The 21,630-nt window shown below is 29.7% G+C and overlaps 2 protein-coding genes across 2 annotated transcripts in view; both read right to left on the minus strand.

Annotated features, from left to right (window-relative positions):
* Positions 1-8,140: 8,140 nt before the first annotated feature.
* LOC107451391 (tigger transposable element-derived protein 1-like) lies at positions 8,141-9,037 on the minus strand. Its single transcript, XM_016067459.2, has one exon. The coding sequence runs from the start codon at positions 9,035-9,037 to the stop codon at positions 8,141-8,143; it is 897 nt and encodes a 298-aa protein (XP_015922945.2).
* Positions 9,038-12,671: 3,634 nt separating this feature from the next.
* Positions 12,672-21,630, minus strand: part of LOC107451396 (CD63 antigen) — a 21,554-nt gene continuing 12,595 nt past the window's right edge. The window contains exons 5-7 of the mRNA XM_071183175.1: positions 19,692-19,802; positions 15,094-15,177; positions 12,672-13,722 (exon numbers count right to left, since the gene is read on the minus strand). Coding sequence (XP_071039276.1) covers positions 13,657-13,722; positions 15,094-15,177; positions 19,692-19,802 — 261 coding nt within the window. The 3' untranslated portion in view covers positions 12,672-13,656. The remainder of the gene's footprint in view (positions 13,723-15,093; positions 15,178-19,691; positions 19,803-21,630) is intronic.

A 21,630-nucleotide genomic window follows, 5' to 3' on the forward strand; every position in this document is an offset into this window, starting at 1 on the left:
CAGTCGGCAAAATAAACTTCAACACCCCCCCCCCTCTCGAATCGGGTAGCGACGAGCCTGCACTCTACCCCTTTGACTTTCGTACGAGATCTAAACTTAGAGGAGATATTAGGGATCTTCAAGGACCAAGACACACGTGTATCTCGACAGAAACGACCACCTCGATAGAAACACGCGTACTTTGAAAGCAATGAAAAATTCACTAGGAATTTGTGCCTACGACATTGACCGCCTCGTGCTGTTGCTACATAGTCTAGACCAGTGGTTCCCAACCTGGCGGCGATAGAGCTTCTCAAGGGGGCGATAATCCGTAGGGAGGCGATCAGGGGGCAACGAGTACTCAAAAGTTAAAAATTGTTAATAATATTAATAATAAAAGCTATTTGAGATTGAAATTGAGAATATATATGAAACCTATGGTTCTGGCGTAGACAAAGAATTATGATAGTTAAAAATTAAAAAAAATTCAAGTGCAGGATCGTTTTCGTCATACGTTTTGGTATCGCAGGCAGAAATCTGATAACTCACTCTGTTCCTCCGAGCAATAATACTGTTTGATAAGATGGCCGCCGACAATGAATCATAACTCATCACATTTCTGATAGAAGGTAAATTTGTGTTGCAGATTGATGAATCAACTGTGATAGATAACAGAGCTGTTTTAGCTTACTTGAGATTCATAAATGAGAGTAAGGACGAGGAAATGCTGTTTCCAAGAACTTTGTACACAAATATAAAAGGATAGTCGATTTTTAAATTGGTCAAAGATTATTTTTAGGTAAAAGAAATTCCCCTCACAAATGTAAGTGCTTGTGCAACAGATGGTGCTCTAACCATGTCTGGTTGTTATACTGGGTTTCTGGGTCACCTTAAAAAAGAAGTACTGGAAGTTATCTCCCCATTCATAATGTCATTCATCGTCAACTTTTGGCTGCGAAAAATTAGTTATTTCTGGAATCAATAAAATAAAAGCTAATTCTCCTAATAACCGTTTGTTCCGAGAACTTTGCCATCAGAATGATGAAGATTTCGAATTCCTGCTCCTACATACAGCTGTGAGATGGCTTTCAAAAGGAAACTGAGCCGTTTCTTCGAATTGCTGGATTCGGTTACTGAGTTTCTCGACACCACTGATCCTGTTTTAAGTAAGAGTTTGAAGCAACGCAAGTTGGAAACTGCGTACCTCACTCATAGTTCTGAAAAAATGAAGGAAATCAACGTAAAACTTCAAGGAAATAAAATGAACATTATCAAGGCAAAGGGAATCATATCTTCATTCATCGCCAAATTTGATATCTACAAATCAAACATTGGTCGCAAATAGCTAATGCAATTTCCAACTATTAAAAAGTGTTCAATGGCAGATATCGAGATTCTCGAAAATAAAATCTTAATTTTTACTGATCACCTTGATCATTTATGGAATCAAGATTTAAAGATTTGATGAAATTAGAAATTCTGGATTGGATTTTCGATCCTTTCTCTTTTGAAGTTGTGGATAAGCTCACTTCCTCTTTGTAAACTGAGTTTTTAGTTTTGAAGTATGGCTGTGAGGCTTAAGTCGTCTTTAAAAAATACGGTTACGAGTTAGCTTGAGTAAAGCTTATGGACGCTTATCCACAATTGTGGAAACAAACTGAGCCGCTTTTCATCTCGTTCCCGTCAACATATTTAGTGGAGAGAGGATTTAGTTCTGTCTTCCAGCTGCTCACAGAGCAAAGAGATAGGTTGGACATTTGCTTCAAAGGAGACCCGCATTTAAATCTGACGAGCATAAAACCTGACATTCAAGCTCTAACTTGAAATACACCAAGCACGGGGCAGTCATTGAAGTGGTAAAAATGTACTTTCTCCCTCTTCATTTTTTTTCTCAAATTTTAGTTGTTCACGTTTTACTTTTTCTTGATTACATTAAAATATGAATTTAAAAAAATTCACTTTTGTTTTGATTATTCCGTTTTAAATATCATTTCTTTTTGAAAAAAAAAAGATGCAAATTTTTTTTTTTAATTAATAAAAATGACAGGATAAATGTGCCTCCTTATTTGCATTACAATTTAAATTAAAATCAAATAACATGGCATATTTTCAGTATTTGGTTGCTCACAAGCAACAATAAATGGTTTTTTGAGCAAAAAAAAAGGGGCGATAGGAGTCAGCCAACCCCAAGAGGGGGGCGATGGTCCACAAAAGGTTGGGAACCACTGGTCTAGACCAGACACAACGGCGTTCTTCAGCCTAGCCCCACGTGTACGTGATCTGAACACGCGTGCTTCAAACCATGCGCAAACAACAATCTACCAGCCAATAAGTATCTTAAGAGCGGAAATAACAATCCAGTATTTTTAATTAAGCTGTATTTAACCTCGGTATCATTGATGCATTTTGTTATCAATAGTAGTAGTGGTAGTTTGTGAATTGCGATCCCTTATGTGTGTACTTTTTTTTACTGCATTTTTGACTGGATTCTATATAAAGTATATTAAGAGCGGAAATAGCAATCCTGTATTTTGAATAAAGCTCCATTAAATCTGAGTGTCTTTCATGCATTTTGTTGTTATTATTATTAATAGTTGTAGAGGAAGTTTGTAAATTGCGACCCCAAATCTTTATGCTTTTTTTCCCCCTTCATTTTTGACTGGATGCTAAAGTATAAAAATGGCGGGAATAACGTAACATCCTGTATTTTGAATTAAACTGTATTTAACGTTGGTATATTTGATTCATTTTGTTTTTATTATTAATAGTAATAAAATTTGCAAATTGCGACCCATAATATATGTACACTTTTTTGACTTTATTTTTGACTGAATTCTAAAATATATTAAAAGCGGGAATAAAGGAATACCTTTTATTTTAAAATAAGCTCTGTTTACCATGGTATCTTTGATGTAATTTAGTTTTGTTATTAAAAGTAGTATTTTCACTTAGTTGTAATTAACCTAGGTATAGGTGATGCATTTTTTTTTGTTATTATAATTAACTGTAGTAAAGGTAGTTTGTATATTGCGACCTTTAATGTGTATGCTTCATTTCACTTCCTTTTTGTCTGGATTCTAAAATATTAATAATAATTATATAATAATTATATAATTTAAAATATTAATATATATAATAATTTCTCCATTTGAAAAAAAAAAAAGTTAGTCCATTCGCTTGAAATATAAATTCAAACAATCATGCTAAAATTTATAATAATTTTTCTGTCTGTAATACTTTATTTTTGCGTCCGAGAAAATATTGACAGACTTACATTTTAAAAAATTAGATGCATATGGTAGCTGTTTGTCTGCCTTCTTTTCTCTGCAGAGCTGTAAGCTGACTTTCCACCTCCCCCCCCCCCACAACNCCCCCCCCCCCCACAGAACATATATGAACTCGAAACATTCTTTCCTCTACGATATAAAATTACTTTTGTTTTTATAGTTCCGAACTTTAAATCACAGAAAAAGAGATACAAAAAATTGAGATGGAGTGCTAAAAATAGAAAAATACGACTTTTTCCTTATTTCTCAAGAACTATTTTGCCGATTTCACTCAAATTTTGTATTTTGCCATTTAAATTTGCATTCTTTCAAATGATATAAAAATTGTTTACCGTACAATGCAAAAGTTTTTCGACTATCATTAAATAAAATAATAAATATTTACTAAAAGCTATATTTTGCATGAAATTATTTTTAGAGAAAGGAATTTTATAATTGTATACATAAATTTTTCAATTCGCTTGAAAAAATATTGGTATATAGTGAAATAGGAAAAAAGTAAAGTTAACATTAAGGGGTCCAAACTTTAAATCGCGCTCCATACCAAACTATTAGGACCGTATTTCCAGATAGCAGCTACTCCCTATATTTTTGGGGTCAGAAATCCGAATCCGTTGGAAAAAAAGGTATGTTTAATCAGTGAAAGCGCATTTGGTATAATTTCCTAATTTAAAATATCATTTGCACTAAGTAATTAATTTTGACATCACCCTCTCGAACCATTAAGAATGATCATAGAACATTAAGACCGGATCAATAGATCAAAAGTTATTCAGGTGGGTTCGTTTATTTTTTGCGCACTGTACATTCATTTGAAGTATATGACAATATTCCTAATAACAGTATAAGATATTTTAATGTTTATATAGGAGGATAATTTAGCTGGTGGTTATCCTCATATACACCGAAGAGCCATTACATTATGACCACTCTCCATCTATAACAATGGGCTCGCCCAGGTTTTCATGGTTTCTCGCCCGGGACACTAGGACCCATAATCCTCATAGAACAATCCCTGACGTCTCTGAGCTACTTGAACATAGTTGCAGACCATTTTCACCCATTCATGGCAACAGTTTTTCCTGCGGGGGATGGTGTTTACCAACAGGATAATGCACCATGGTCAAATCGTCGAGGAACTTTCCAGTGACTCTCAAGTCATGTCTTGCCCCCAAATTCACCTGACCTTAATCCAATAGAGCATTTGTGGTCCTACTTGGAAAACCAAATTCGTGCTGCCACGCTACCCCCTCGCAATGTGAGGGAATTGCAGGACCAATATGTGATCGCTTGGTACTACTAGATACCTCAGACTACCTATCAGCACCTTGTGGAATCAATGCCACGGCGGGTGCTAGCAGTTTTGAGGGCTAAAGGTGGTCCTACATGTTACTAGCAGGGTGGTCATAATGTAATGGCTATTCGGTGTATATGCTCTTAAAGAATTAAGATTGGTAGTAGAAAATAAGGTGAGATGAAGGATGAAGTTCTCGTTCCATATCGGACATAAATGAAAACGTTTTGTTCTCTTTCGTATAACTTTGTTAATTTAAATAACAGAAAAAATGTATTTTCCTCAAACAAAGTTTTGCCTCGTTACCCAATATTTTTGTTAACTCGTTATAAAAAAAAAATTTGTAGCTTAAATATTAATATTTTGAGGTATCAGACTTTCAGCAATATACCAAGCATACTAAAGTTGAAATTTACAAAAAGATGAAATGAAGGTTTGATTTAAAGAATAAATATTTGCACCTATGGAAAGTGTGATAAAATTATGCTAAACTAATTATATATGCTGTGAAAAAATTTTGGAAAAAAATTTGCAATTTTTATTTTCCTTATTTTTTATTTGAATTGAGTATTTTTAATTTTAATGCATTTTTTTTTAAAGTTTAAAAACACATTGATTTGAACAAGCATTAATCGTCAATCTACAAACATTTACGTTACATTACAATAAAATTTACACTTTACCTAAAATAAGTAAGTAAATAACCAAAAATTGAAAAAGATCAGATTTGCTGCAAGACTTAAGATATTTACTTTATTTCAGAACTGGTATTAATTCATGCAGATGATTTTTTTTCTTTGTTTTTAATGTCAAAACCTGTAGTTTTGCAATTTTGAACCGAACTTAGAGTACTAAGGAAGTCCTTGTAAAAGTTTTAGGACAATTTCAATTTCATGGAGAACATCAGAATTGTAACAAGCTTACATTTGATTTATGGATGATTCTCACGAAACATGACAATTCACTGTCCCTTGCTCCAAGATCTAATACTATAATACTAAAAGAACTTTTTTTTAAAAAAAAAATTAGTAAATAGCATTGCTGTTAGCATTTCAAAATGACTTTGCACTAGCATTGACTGTTTTGTATACTTAAAAAATTTAATTGAATATCAAAATGTCATTTTTCTGGCGTGTCCCAAACAATATTTCCAATAATAACTAACTTCAAAACTTCCCATACATTTCTGGCAACTTTTATTTAGTGATTTATAACCAAAATAGATTGCGCCAGGAATCAATATCTTATGTAAATAGATTGATTAGATACCCTCCTATCTGAGCATGTCTTGTTGCATGAATAAAAATCCAATTTTCTGGCTCAAAATCTATTTCAAAAAATTTTTCAAGGTGAGTGATTTTTATCCTGTCATTTTCCTGGCTTCTTGAAATCATTAATAACAAAAACTACATAGATTTATCTGAGTTATTTTAAGAAATACTGTTGTTTTCTGCAGAATATAAACGTCTTCGGCCAAAATATTAAATTAAAGTAAAGTTATATACTATAAAATGGCGAATTTGTCATTTTCCTGGCTTATGAATGCCAGGACATTGAAGTGTTACCAGAAATTCCTTTTCACTGCTAATACTGTAAAGAAGGAAAGCAAATATTAACCTAATACCAATTTTATGTATGATTGTAATATGCTTGGATGTAATCAAAGTTATTTATTTATTTAATGATTGATTATTATACGCAATTTTATTCTGTACATATCAGCAACAAAAATTTTTTTGTTTCTTTCTACAGTGGATAAAAAGAATTAATTTAAGTAATTTGCGGTCCATCTAACATAAAGGCTTAAGTTGAGTTACTTACTATTAACTTAAAATGACTGTTTTTTAAACTTCTAAGGTAATATGTCATTTTCCTGGCATTCAAGATTTGGCAAATTTCTATTTTATTTTTTTTCTCAAGCAAATGTCAATAAACTACACTGCTGTCTATAAGATATTAATAAGTGTAGCTAAAGAAGTATACAAAAAAATTTTAGATTATTTTGAAGACTTTAAATTTGAAGAAATTTTTTGGTCCGAATTGTCATGTTTCGTGAGAATCACCCTTATATTAGTGGGGGGGGGGCAGGAACATATTTCATGATTAGTTCGAGGGCAATATTATTCTCACTCATGACATGATTCCTCTGTCACTGAATGAATTACATGTCGAAATTGTTGTTAAGCGCAAACCAAGAGCAGTGTACTAATTAACCTGGGGATTCGAACCAAAGACTCATCAATGGTAAATGAGGGCTAAATCATACAAGCCATATCGGCTCTAGAATATTTATTATTTAAGTTGAAAAAAACAATGGAAAAATTAAAACGAGGTATTATAAATTCCGTTATAATGTAAACGTACTATATGCCATTCAAAGGTGTTGTTTTGTCATCCCCCCATCTCACGATTTCGGAAAAAGCGGTGCTTTTAATAATAATAATAATAAAAATTGGCGTAAAAAAATTAATTCTTATTTTTCTCGTTTTTTTTTTTTCTTTTTTAAACATTTTCTTGACGAGAACTTTTCCTGCGCGACGAAAAAAGGGATTACAATCGTAATTTGTTTGTCCATTTTGTTATTCATAATTGTTTTTTATAATATTAAAAAATTGTATTTTCCTGATAAGTAGAAAAACTATTTTTTATGCCCGCACACTTTAAAAAAAAGAATTGTTAAGGTCATGATTGTAGTTCATGCGACAACATGGTAGGTATAGGGGATTACAAGTCTATTTTAACTCATATATGAGAAATTATTTATTATACAAAAATATATACACTATTTAAGAGCAAATTAAAAAGATTCAGTGTACATGTATTATATATACAGTGGGTGATCGGTTAACGAACATAATCCGTTCCGAGACTATGTTCGCTATCCGAATTGTTCGTTAACCGATCATCGATTCACCATAGACTTCTATGTGAAATCGATAAATTCGTTCTGGAGACCCTAAAAATTAAATTTTAAAAAATTTATGATTTCTTAGTAAGTTTTTTTAAAAATAATACATACATATAGTCTTACATATTAATCAGTCCTTTAAATTTTTTGCTTATGGGGCATTGAAGAACATGTCCAATGTCGATTTCTTTTCTCTCTTTTTCAGGATTTTCCGGAAGTAATTAATAGCATTATCGTTGTAAAGATCCCCAACCCTACTGACATCAGCTTGGTTTGGATGCCATTCTAAGATCATTGCTCTGACATCCTCCCACTTTTTCAAAAGATTTTTAATGGCAGATGTCGGCATTGGTCCTCTTTCGTCTGCCTCTTGTTCAGAAGGAGACACATTTCGCTGTGTTTCTTGGTGTTCTTCATTCAAAATTTCTTGGAGTTCTTCTGTCGTCAGTTCATCTTCATGTCCCATTATGAGCTCTTCTATGTCATCCTCGTTCACCTCCACTTCCAGATCTCTAGCAGTTGTCAAATTCATCCATAATTTCAGGGGTGTCTCCCTGATCACCTCCGTCTCCTTGAACGAAGGATGGACACAGCTTCCGCCAAGCAGAAATCAACTGCCGCTGTGTGACTTCTGACTACGCCTTTTTAATGATACGAATAGCTTCAAGAATGTCAAATTTTTCGTTCCAAAACTTTTTTAAAGTCATTGTTGAGGAGAATTAGCTTGCTCCAAAACACCGACGAAACAGTGCGTGAGTGTACAATTTCTTGAAAGCCGCAATAACCTCCTGATCCATCGGCTGAAGAAGTCGTATTCGGAGGTAAAACCTGAACTGTCAGCCAGGGAAAGTCTGTCAACAAATTATCTTCAAGATCCTTTGGGTGTCCTGGGGCATTGTCCAATAGCAGCAGTGCTTTCAACGGCAAGTCATTGGTATCAAGGTAGTCCTTGATGCTCGGGGCACAAACTTTAAATAGCCATTCTTTGAAAAGATACTGCGTGACCCATGCCCTCTTATTCGATCTCCACATCACTGGCAATTTGCTCTTAATTATGGAATTTGTTTTTAATGCTCTGGGATTCTCAGAGTGGTAAACGAGAAGTGGTTTAAGCTTCATATCACCACTAGCGTTAGCTCCCAAAAGTAACGTCAATCGGTCTTTCATTGATTTATGCCCAGGAACACTTTTCTCATCTTTCGTGATGTAGGTACGGATCGGCATGCGCTTCCAAAACATATCAGTTTCATCACAATTAAATATTTGTTGTGGACGATACCCTTCCACTTCAATGAATTCTTGAAATTTGAGACAGTACTTCTCAGCTGCTTCTTTATCTGCACTAGCAGACTCACCACGCATTAATACATGTTTAATTCCAGACCTTCTTTTAAACTTTGTAAACCAGCCGGTGAGCGCCTTGAATTCTAACTCCTCGGATGACGAACCTGAAGTTTGTTCTTTCAATTTCTCAAAAATTTCTCCAGCCTTCTCTTGAATGATAGGCATACTAGTTACATCTCGTTTCATTTCCAGTTCATTTATCCAAACTAAAATCAACCTCTCCATTTTATCATGGATGGCACTTCTTTGCGTCGCAGATGTGATTTTCGTTACTCCTTCAGCTCCTCATAATAATAATTATTGAATGACCTTTAAATTCATTGTTAATTCAAGTTTAATTTAGTAATTATCAATATACTAAGCATGCTTTAAACATTTCCCCTTTCAGTGATCTTATTTTGTATGCAAAATGATAACAAATGCTTAATATTAAGTTCTCTTCAGGCCGAGAAGTGTTCGTTAGAATTCGTTTGTTCATTATCCGTTCGTTGTCCGAACTCAAAAAATCTTTTTTGAAAGTGTTCGTTATCCGAACGCAAAAAACTTTCGTGAAAGTGTTCGTTAACCGATTTGTTCGTTAACAGATCTGTTCGTTAACCGATCACCCACTGTAGTCTGTCTGAAAAACTGAAGTCACGTGAGCACGATGGGGTATGTTTTTGTCTCGCCCTATCCCTCAGGGGTGTTGAATAACTTACCATATGGATACAAACAAAAGATATGACCCACAAAATCTTATGAGAAAAAGATGTCTAACTGGAAGTTGGTGGTAAAATGTAAACATTCTCGTCGTTAGGTTTTAAATCAATTCTCAATTTAAAAAAATAAAAAAACGTGATTTTTTTTTTAAGAATATAATTGTTTTAGCAAGACAGCAGAATTTTCCCGACGATTTTTAAGTCCGTCCCGACAAGGGGGCAGTTGCCCCCCCCCCCTCCCTGCCTTTATTTAAATTCGCAGAAATGGTTTTCTCATGGCTATAAAAACAAGCGATTCTCTATTAGAGGGGTCTCCAGCCAATTTTTACTTTAAAATGCATTCTAGAATACCGGTAAGACAGCCAGTATATTTATTTTTTCAAAGTGAATATAGTATTCGTTTTTGAAAACTGAAATATTTTACTCGTTGTCGCACAGTAGAGGCACCTGTAAAACGATGCTTGCTGTTTCACCAGATTTATTCTGCATCAATCATTGTAGTTTTATGCGATTTTCTGTTATAAATTATCTTAGTTTTGAAAATTTAAAAATCTTTTATTAGGCATTTCAAGTTTCAAATAACAATTCCTCTCGCTCTTATAAAAAATTACCTTTTTTGCATTATAATCAGTGCAAGTATTACATTATGCATTATTTTGTATTTTTACCTTTATAGAGATTTATTAATTTTTTTATACTACACTTTGAATGACAATGTTTATTTAAGAGCATTACTTTTTTTCTTTACAAATTATTGTAAATTTTGAATAAATTTTCGTGTTAAAAGATTTTTTCTGTCGCAGCAATTCAAAACCTGTGCAAGGCGAAAGGAAAGAAAAGAAGGCTAATATTACTTAATAACAGTAAGTTTCAGAATATTTTTGGCTTGCACACATACACTTTCAAACATGTTAGCAGGAGAAAAAGAAACACCTTTGAAATAAAAGAACTTTCTATTAAGTGAATTTGTGATATAAAATATACTTCAATACTAAGGGCAGTACCCGATTTATCAGAAGGCCTACAATTTTTTAGTGTTTTTCTTAATAATCCTCTATTAGAATTAAGACTAAAAAATTTAAAATAAATATAAGCCCAAATTTACTAACGTATAATCTTAAATAAACTTATGATATAAATATTTCAAAAGCATTTTGCACGTAAACATGTAAATTTGATTTTAAATTATGACCAGCGTAGTCTCAAACAGTTCTGGACCCAGATCAAGCGCTGATGTTGAACAGAAATTTTTAAGATGTAAGAATTTGCTCATTGACAAAACTGAAGGCGTTCTATCAATTTTAGGAACATCAAAAAACATTTGATAATTGAATGCAAATCTGATGTGTTTGCAGATTGGAGGCAATTGTTTACATTATTGGGGCTGATTAAATATATGCAAGCATATTTTGGGCAACCATCCTCATCCGCAAGTACCAAAAAGAAAAAACAGCCCCCTCCCTCGATTTTTACTTTGATTGTAGTCATCAAATTTTGAGATTCAATTCAAATAAAAGATGTAACTTAGCATAAAAAATTTTTATGTTTTAAGACATTAATTTTATAAAAGCTCGAGTAAAATATTCTAGGAATCTTTTGAGTTTTATCATACTTGTGTGTTTTAAACTAGACATCCGTAACTCTTGGAGAGAAAAAAATTCACTTAATTTTCATCTCCAATTTTCCACAAGCAATTTTTTATTACAATACTTAAAATTAAGAAAATTTTACAACTATGGGGATTTTAATGCTTTCAAAAACATTGCTCCTACTCAGTCTCCCACAGCCTCATCAACAAAAATAAGCTACCCTAAAGCGGGGTGGTTACATAATATTAGAGCTGTCCCTTATTTACAATAGATATTATTACTTTCGAGCTTTTATTAAATTTGTAAATAGATTTAAATTAAGATTTCTTTAAGAAAAAAAGGAATTTTCTCAAAAATTTAAGAAAAAAACATTAATGGTTTTTAGCTTTTATTTTATCAGTAATATTTAAACAATGCTAATAGCATAACAATTGTTTTGAAATATTAATAAAACTCCAAAATCAAATAGACATTAAAGTAAACTGATTAGAGCATTGCATTAATTCTCAATCCCCAAAACAAATCAGCAAGATTCTTGTTACTTGAACACAAAATCTCCTGGATTTAATTATTCACAGTAAAGACAAGTTACACATCAGATGAGGTATTCAAATATTACGTAAGCACCAAGAGGTAAAAAGTTCTGAATTTCCTTATTATTGCTGACAAGAGAAAGTAAATTATTTGTCTTTCTAATTGCTTTTAAATAGAAAAGCAAATTAACAAAAAAATAAAAGGAAGGCAACAAAAGGTCGAAATTGCCAAAAACAGGGTTGCCACAGAAAAAAAATGAACAAAATAATTGCTTTTAGTAGCCAAAAACTAGGAAAATAGTTGCCTAAATAAGAACAAAAATTCATCAAAAATATGACTAAAATTTCGTTAATGACTTGTCATATACCATGATCCATTCAGCCAAGTTGGTGGCAAATATGATAATTTTTATATAAAGGTAAATGTTTATATATATATATATATATGAAAAGTGATTGCTCATATTCAAAATTCACGCATCGTAATAACGTATTAAATAAAAAAAATTTAAAATCGTGCGGAATTTCGTAGCAATAATCATTGAAAAGGCGTTCAAGAAATGAAATAGACTTGCAATGGAGTCTGTGTAGATTGAACGAATTAAACAGTGAAGACTCAAATTTGCAATTCAAAATTTTCAACATTTTTTATTTTTTAAGAAAAAAAAGTTCAGTGTGTTCAGAAACTATCTTGTGGGGTGCATATTTTTCACTCAATTTCTGCTTTTCAAAAAATAATAATAATATAAAACATCGCTCGGAGTACAGAAAAGTCTCCTTTTCCTGTAAATAGTTGCTTTTTTAGCCTTTTCAGGCAAAAAAAAAAGTTGCCAAAGTCTCCTCATGCCAAAAATAGTTGCATTTTAGTCACCTGTGGCAACCCTGCAAAAATTAAAACTTAACTTTTTAATGACCTCACCATCCCAGATTTTCAACTTTATATTGATATTCAAGATTATTAATAGCTAATATTATTGAATATTAATTTTATAGTGAAGTCAATATTTCCAAAATTTTCATAAAAAAAATAGAACATCAGTCAAACATTAAAAGTTTTATTAATACACAGACTTCATAACTTTTTACACTGGTAAGTACAAGGATTTATATACAATGATTACTGATACAGAAACAGTATTAGACCAAATAATATTGCATGATGAAAAATAAAGCCACTATAAAGCGAAATGCTTAAGTTTAATAGCATTAATTAATAATAAAGAAAACTGGAATGTTTATAACAAGAAAGCAGACTTGTGCTTAATAACAAGTATACAGTTCAAAATAGTTTAAAATTTGATTAATAATTTAAAAGAAATTTTTTTTAAAGTTATGAATTTAAATGAAGCTACTTAATCAAATCTAAGAATTAATCTTTAAACTAGAAATAAAATATTGGAGGGCTTATATAGAGTAGTATAATATTGGCACACATAGATATAATTCAAATATCAAAATATTCTAATTACAAGCTATTTGGCATATAATTAAATAAAAGTTTAAAAAAAAAAACATAAGTATTTCATAAAAAGAAAACAATGTGTAGACATTTTTTAAATAAATTTTGTATATTTCGAAAATAATACTTTAATAATAACGGATATCTAAGGCACATACTTTATCAGTGATTAGGAATGTTATTTAGGATCCGATACAAAATTGGATTTAATTGAGATTTAGTCAATTTAGATCCAGTTAATGATTTAGATTACAGTAAATAATTCAAAAATTAATATTACATAAAAAGAATTTCAAAATTTTCATTGATAAAAAATTATAAAAATAATGCACATCCCTTGATTTAGAGAGCATCTTTGAATTATCTATTAAGTAATTCACTAAAAGTGTTCGATAGCAGAATACAAAAGCACCCACTATTTCAAAAATTTACAAATACAAATATTTAAAAAAAAATTAAAAAAACATAACAGTATATAAATGAATTCTTATGTGCTCAGAATGAAAATCATCTCAAACGGACGAATTTAAGAACATGGTGTTTCATGAACAGTTGAGTGCACAAATTAAACTCCTTCGTAGTCTCGTTTGATTGCAGATGCCAAGCACCAAGCAAACATGCATCCCAGAAGCTAAACAAAAAAATAAATTATTAATTTCATAAAAATAGGATTCAAGCTTTCTGGTATTTATCTCAAGTTTTTAAGATGATTTGTATGCATGTATTTAATATATATAAACATATTTACACATACATAGTGTCTAATAATATACATAAATATACATAAAACATGTTATGTTGTAGTCAATTTAAAATAGAGACAAAATTTTAATAAAATAATTATAAACTAACAAACTTTACACTAACAGGAGATAGTGAAATATAAAAAAAGGAATCACATAAAATAAAAATTTTAAGTTTAATAAATAATTATTATATTTTGTGTGCTTTAACTCTATCAACTCAACTAGTAATATTTTTATTTAAAAGCTGCTTTTAATATTGTAACCTATTTTAATATAGTAACTTTTAACATGCATAAACTTCACACTAAAAATAAGATGGCGAAAAAAAATGAAATATGGGTGAAATAAAAATTTTAAATTTAATAAACTATTAAAAATATATTTTGTGTGCAAACTATATCAAATTATATTTTTGTTTAAATGTTGCTTTGTGGAATGCCATGACAAAAATACATTACATTAAATATTCATCATGCAAAACTCAAACTTTTACTGAAAGAATTTATATGCATTACTAATAAAAAAATAAAATAAAATTTAAAAAAAAAGATTTGAGTTTTTTTTTTAAATTAAAACTAGTAATTTAAATATGAAAATTTGATAAAATTAACATTACCTATCATTGTGTAATTGTCAACAACTTAAAAACTTCAGAAAATTTATTAAAAATCTTTAATCTGAGAAAAAATCTGTTCTTAGTTTTTAAGAACTTTCTGAGGTCTTATTTTTCAGATGGTAGGAAGGTCAAAAATTTTGTTAAAACTTTTGATTCAATAAATAAATTTAACTTGCATATGATTGGAAACTGACTTTTACAAGATGTAATTTGTTATTCATTTTTTTTTTTTTTTTTTTTTTTTTTTTTTTTTTTTTTTTTNTTTTTTTTTTTTTGAAGACTTCTATTTAAGAATCGAAATAGAACAGGAAAAAAGTCATTCTTGTGTTGGTAAAAAAAATTAAGAATGTTATCAATAAATCAAAAAAAAGGTAATCTTAAAATCATAAAAACACATTCATTTCAATACATGTCTCCACTTTTTTTTGTTTGTTATGTTTTGCATGCATAATATTTAAAGTCAAAATTTCACTAGATTTTAAATAAAGAAAGTTATTCTGTAAGTTAAGAAGGGTTTTCAATTTTAAAAAAGAATGCTGTTCAATCATAGTTTTAATTCAATCTCGTACTTAGTCGCATATTGTTCTCTGCCACTATGTAACCACATTAATAAGTTTTTTTTAAAGGTCAAATTACTTACCTCAACTACAGCAAGACCAACAGCAACACCACCAATAACAGTAATAGCACCTTTCACTTTTTCAAGCATTTGTGGGAAGCAGCCCTAAAAAAAACGACCAAGAAAATAAAATTCAGTTGCTGAACTTCTAAGAAAATTAAAATGTAACACAATGGTTGACGTTTATCGCCTTGGTATTTAAAAGATTTCAGAAATACAAGTAAAAATAAAAAAACCTGCTAGTTTAAAAAAAAAATGTAGGGACCATCATTTAGAGAAAAGGGGACCAATTCTTTTTCAAGCTTTTTTATTCAATATATTTCACAAGAAAAATAACTACAGAGCCAACCTTTAGTTCCCCCCGGATATGATTTTTTCTAGTGGTAGGAAATTGAAAATTGAATTACAATTGAAAACAAAAATATCTGTTATTTGGCTCGAAATTCAAAAAGAACACTGCATAATTGCACTTTTATAAATACTAATACAGTGTTTTCAGTACAGCGCGAGAACCTCATATTTTTTTCCTTTCTCGCATTAAAAAATTATTACCGCGAGAAATTCACGCATTCTATAAAACAATTTCAAAATTCGCGAAATTCAAAAAATTTCTTGCATTTTGAAAAAAAATACTCATTGTGCCATTTAAAATTAAACCCGTTTCACTTTTCTTCCTGGATCTTTCATTATTTTCAACATCTCCTCCATAACTAGCTTCCCTATTTACCAGTATTGTACAGAACCTTTAAGAACAACAGAACACCATCCTTCGGAACCACGGAACCTCTTTCAGAACGCATTTCTCTGCAAACAGGTGTTTACCATAGGTAAGGTTTCTTCATGTAAGATGTTCAAATTTTTTGCTCGTTAATGTAAGATGGACAAATACCTTGTAAAGCCAATATCTTCTACTCCGAAACAGACAAATGAAAATGAAACAAATGTGGGTAGAAACGATCAAAACGAAACAAATACGCATTTGAGCAACCTAATGAGAATAGCTGATAAAAAAGTAGATGTAAAACATTTTCCATATGATGATGCAAAAAAAATATTCAACGCTTTAAAAATTAGAAGATGTTAAAAATGTATTATAATTAAAGAAATGATTTTTTTTCAAGTCTCTTTGTGCTTTTTTAAATTTTTTTTTAGATATTTCACTTAACTTTTTGAAATCTCACCCCGTTTTTGAGAAATTCTCACCCATTTTTTTTTTCTGCGATGAAAACACTGCCTAATACATTTGCATAGAGAGGTGGTTATAATAATTTTAAATAAAATTTAGAAATCCAAGAAAAATAGAAATTTTACAACCAATTTAAAATGCAAAAATATCATTTCACACAAAATGTATAAAAGTTGGTAACTATGTATATGGCGATATTCAATATATAGATACCAGTGGCAAACTTCAGAGATGAGAGTAGTCAGAAAGTAAAAAAGAGGAAATCCAAGAATATATATATAAATATATATAAATCGCACTTTTTTTGTCTAATTTTTGTTTAAACTTGTAATCCATGTGATTATAAATCCCGATATGCGGCTTTTAAATCACGTGCATATAAAACTCTACATCGGATTTAAAAAATGAGAAAATACAAATCATGATGCGTAATTTTTAGATCAAGATGCATAATTTTAAAATCGCGCGATATTACAACCGCAAAAACGAATCACAACATTGGATTTTAAGCTCGGGTCGCTACATATTAGATTTTTAAATCTCGTAAATACGAGTCATAATGTATGATATTTAAAAAGCGTAAATAAGAATTGCAATGCGCAACTTTTAAATCAGGTAAATACGAAAATCGATGATTGATATTAAAATCACGTGAAAAAAAATTCGAGATATTTGCAGAGTCGGGACTTGGGATTTCTAAAAGGATTGTTTGAATTGTTTTTTGTTTACGCAATAAATAAAAATTTACAAAATACGAGCTATCCCGCCGACGGATAAAAAATACGGAAAATCTTATTTTCTGTCAGTGAAATCGGAGAAAATAGCTAATATAAGTAAACATGTGGAAGGGTTAGCAGCTAGGACGTAGCTTGAATTTTCTGTTTTTCTTTGAAAATCGTAAATAAATATAATTATTTAACATCAACGACTGAATTTTTTTTCTTTTAAAAAAACGGGATATTTATAAATAAATAAATAAAATAAAAAAAATAATAAAATAAAAATAAAAAAACAATACTTTTAGAGAATCTGAGTTTTTGATAAAAAGGCTGAAATTCGAGAGACAAAGGCGAAAAAAATCTCATCCCTGTATAAAGGTCAACCAGTTTTATCCGAAGGAAATGATTTTTAGAGAAACTTCAGAGGGAGGAATGAGGACTTAAATAATTTCGCTCTGCGAAAAATTAAATTCCTCATAAAATATTTTAACTTGCGCAAAAAAAAATTTCAGCGGAAATTAGCGGGAAAAATGGAAAAATCTGAGAAAAAGCGGAAATCTGCGAATCCGCGGAAGAATCTCATCCCTGAAACTTAGACTTTGGTGCACCACCCTGCAAGATTAACAAATGCGCCCTATCTTATACATAACATAAATATTTTTAAAATTGTAATATGAGACAAGAAATATATGAAGAGACATTTGGGTATTTACAATCATTTATTTTACTTTAATTTAAATATTAATTAATAAAGAATTAATTGGGATGAAAAGATAAAATCTAGAAATAGTAGTAAATTTGAACATTGTATGTATTTACTAACTTGCCACCCTGAAATGAAATTTATCTTGATGCGAGAAATTAACCAACTATCTTACAATAATTATATTCAAAATTTATTTAAAAGTTAATTTTATTTGCAAAATGAAATAAATATCTTATAAAAGAATTAATTTTTTGTTTATTGTAATTCATATATGTAGGGGTTTACAACTTTTTAAATGAAGGACTGAGTACCCTAATATTTAGACACGTTGACAGAAATTATAATTATTTTAGTGTAAACTTCAGTATTTTAGATAATTCCTTTTATCAGTCAACTTTGTAATATATTTCCATCAAATCAAATTCTTTTAAATATAAAAATTCATTCAAAACTGAAGAAAACCAAGCTGATTATCTTCAAATTTAAAGTATATTTCCTCCTTATTATCGATGAAGAAAAAAAAAAAAAAAGATTGAGGAAAAAGACTGCACATTAATTAAAACAAGTGTATTTTAAAATAAATTAACCGTCATGTTCTGGAATGAAAGTAAGAAAAAATAAAAAAAATAGATCAATATTTTATTGAACAACACAAAAGCAAATTAAAGATTTTAATTATAGAAATTGTATGGGGTATAAAACGATTTAAAATAAAACGCATTATAGCCAAACTACAATAAAACATGCAGTTGGTATTAGTTCAGTATATTTAACTTGTGAACATTTATATTTAGTGATTTATAAAAGATCTTATGAATATTAAATCTTAACACTGTATTTTACATTACAGAATATTAGAAAACATGTAGAACAAAATATCAAAAACATGTGGAAACTCTCCGAAAATACGAAACAATTGAAATTGATGGATTAATTATAAATGAACAAGTGATTATTAATATTCAAAATTATTGAATCACACATTTGTCACATTAAAAATACTGAGTCTTTTGAAATGTCAGAAACTTAGTAGCAATAACTAACAACAAAAAAAGATGCAAAAACTACTTTGTATATTTGACATGTCAATAACTTATATGCACAACTTTCCAATTTTATTTTCTTATTTTCCAAAAATAAAAATGAATCACATTTTTAGTATTTCCAGGTGCCACTGCAGGCCACACATAAAGAGTTAGTGGGCCACAAGTGGTGCACCCCTATCATATAGTGTATTAATTCTGGATTGTGCACCCTCAAATCTTGATGTGTTGTACACCACTGACACATAACAAAAGTAATGTTGAACATTAACTTGAAACTACCCTAGATATGCAGAAACTTTATAATAAAAGTCAAAAACAATGCTTTTGAGTTGAGTGATTTAAAATTTCTCGAAAATAACCATAAAAAGGCACATAAAATTTAATATATTACTAAACATAGGATAATTTTCAAATTTGACTTTAAATGATTATAGACTAAGTAACCCATATATTTTTTAAAAAAAAATTAGGCAATGAATCACAACAGTTAAGTTGATTAGTTTAAAAATTCGCTTTATATAATTTAAGACTAGACTAATATGGCAGATGATTCACTTCTAATTTTTCATCTTTATTACTTTCTTTCACTTCATCAGTTTGATTCAACTAATTTTTCATCTTGATTACTTTCTTTCACTTCATCAGTTTGATTCAAAATTTCTAAGGTCTTTCTGTTTTGATAAGAATTAGTTGCTAATAAAATTAATTCCTTTAATAGTGAGTGAGTATTTTTTGTCATTTTTCCATTATTGAAAAAACTCCAAGGTGTGCATTAAACCTATCTTTTTATGTCAGGGTAGCTTTGTCGAAACCAGAGACTAAAAGATCATTTGTCAAAATATTGAAGTCTAATATTTAATACAATATAATGAGCATTATGCAGTTTAATAGCAATTTCAAATTATTTTGAACAGAAATATAAATAAAAAAGTAACTCAACAGAAGAAAAATACAAGTCTTACTTTGATGAAAGGTTGTTGGCAAGTATCAGTACCAGGCTCGCAGCAGCTCTTTGGTATGGTTATTCCGACATTAGTATAATCTTGAGGTCCATCTACACCACAGCATTTCCACTAAAATAAATTTTTTTTATTAGTCTTCCATTTCATAATTTTTTTGCATATATATATATTTAAATTAAAAAATTTCAATAAGATGGAATTTGTTTATAGCAAGTTAAATATTAAAGAAATTCTTATAAGCTTGGGTAGTTTAATGTTAAAGAGAATATAAAACCTGATTTAACTAAGACTTTTAAAGGATTATTTTCTTGATAAAGATCCTAAATTTTTTTTTTATACAACCAGTGAAGGTTTTGGAGTGTAGAAATCAATCATACGATATATTTTAGAATCTTTAAAAATTTCTCTAATTTTTAAACATACTTTCTAAATATACTAGAAGACACAAAATGGATTCAGGTATTATATTATAATTTAAACACAAAGATGAAAAATAAAATTTGAAACATTATCAATGATGTGTGTTTAGTTATTAAACTATAAACATACTTTTATGTAATAGTATAATAAAGGGGATAGGGGCGTCATAAACAAAAAAAGTAACATTTATGTATAGCTTCTTTGAAAATTATTAACAACATTTTCATTAAATTAGCAATAGTATCATAACGTATAGCAAGAACATGAAGCGGTTCAAAGAAATTTTTCCCCATTTAAAAGAATTATTGAAAATGGCATAGCAAAAATTTATTGAATGTAACAAATTTAAAAAACTGATTCAGAACGTCTCAGAGTACCTTCTTCCACTAAGCCAGTGTTTCCCAAAGTGTGGTATGCGTACCCCCAGGGGTACGGCAACAATTTAGCGGGGGTACGCATTCTTATACGGAATATCAACAAACGAAAATTTCAAAAATTTATATTTAAAAACAAAGCTAGCCATGAAAATTTACGATTACGTACTTTTCTTTCGATTATTTTTTGCAGAGTTAACAGTTAATAATTAGTGGTGCCAACAGCCAAATTTGATTTTTAACTTTTGTGAAATTTTTTATAGTAAAAAATACATTAATTTCTTATTAGTGGTACACAGCCTTACTAAAAATTTAGAAGGGGTACGTAAAAGTCATAAGTTTGGGAAACACTGCACTAAGCTCTTGAATTAAGATCATATCTGGTTAAGAGGTCATACATCAATTAAGGTATCCAAATGGGAGAAAATAGGTCAGTTGGACGAAAATTTTCATTTTATTTCTTTTTTCCTGTCGAAACTTTTGTTGCTTTCTAAATCCTTTTCAATTGAGAATGAGTTATTTCCAATTATTTTATTCATATAAAATATTTTTATATTTTTTGGTAATTACATACTTTTGGTAATTACATTACAGCCTTTTCAAAAAGAATGCTGATTTAGAGGATATCTCTTTACACTAACACACATTACAAATATATATATATATATATATTTTTTTTTTCATAGAATTTGTTTAATATCAGATATGCTTTGAATAAAAAGCTTAAGTCTAAGAGTGAATTTATTCTTATCATGCTTTAAATAAAGATGTTTAAATTTTCCTTTTAAAAATCTATATTGAACAATATTTAATTGTATTTCAATATATGTTTGAAACTTTTTAAAGAATTTAGTTCAAAACCAGGAAACAGCATTAAAAATAATAATAAAAAAATGACAGTTTACTTTAGAGCTGCAACTGAGCTGTTAGTGTAACATTAAAAAATTAAGATTATGCTCAAATTTCCCTTTATTTTGGAAAAAAGCAAATTTACATAGAAAACACACACACACACATATTATATATATATATATAATTATCCTGTCGCTTGTAATAACAGGGCTACATCTCTGTTATCATTGGTGTATTCATACTAAGAAAATGCAGTCAAAACCATAATAAGTTATCAAAAGGTTTATTAAAAG

Source organism: Parasteatoda tepidariorum, chromosome 1, assembly GCF_043381705.1.
Source record: "Parasteatoda tepidariorum isolate YZ-2023 chromosome 1, CAS_Ptep_4.0, whole genome shotgun sequence".
Taxonomy (NCBI): Eukaryota; Metazoa; Arthropoda; class Arachnida; order Araneae; family Theridiidae; genus Parasteatoda; species Parasteatoda tepidariorum.

What these genes read in the sequence shown, in the direction of transcription:
- LOC107451391 (XM_016067459.2), bottom strand. Translation starts at nt 9,037, where the DNA reads ATGGAGAGGTTGATTTTAGTTTGGATAAATGAACTGGAAATGAAACGA.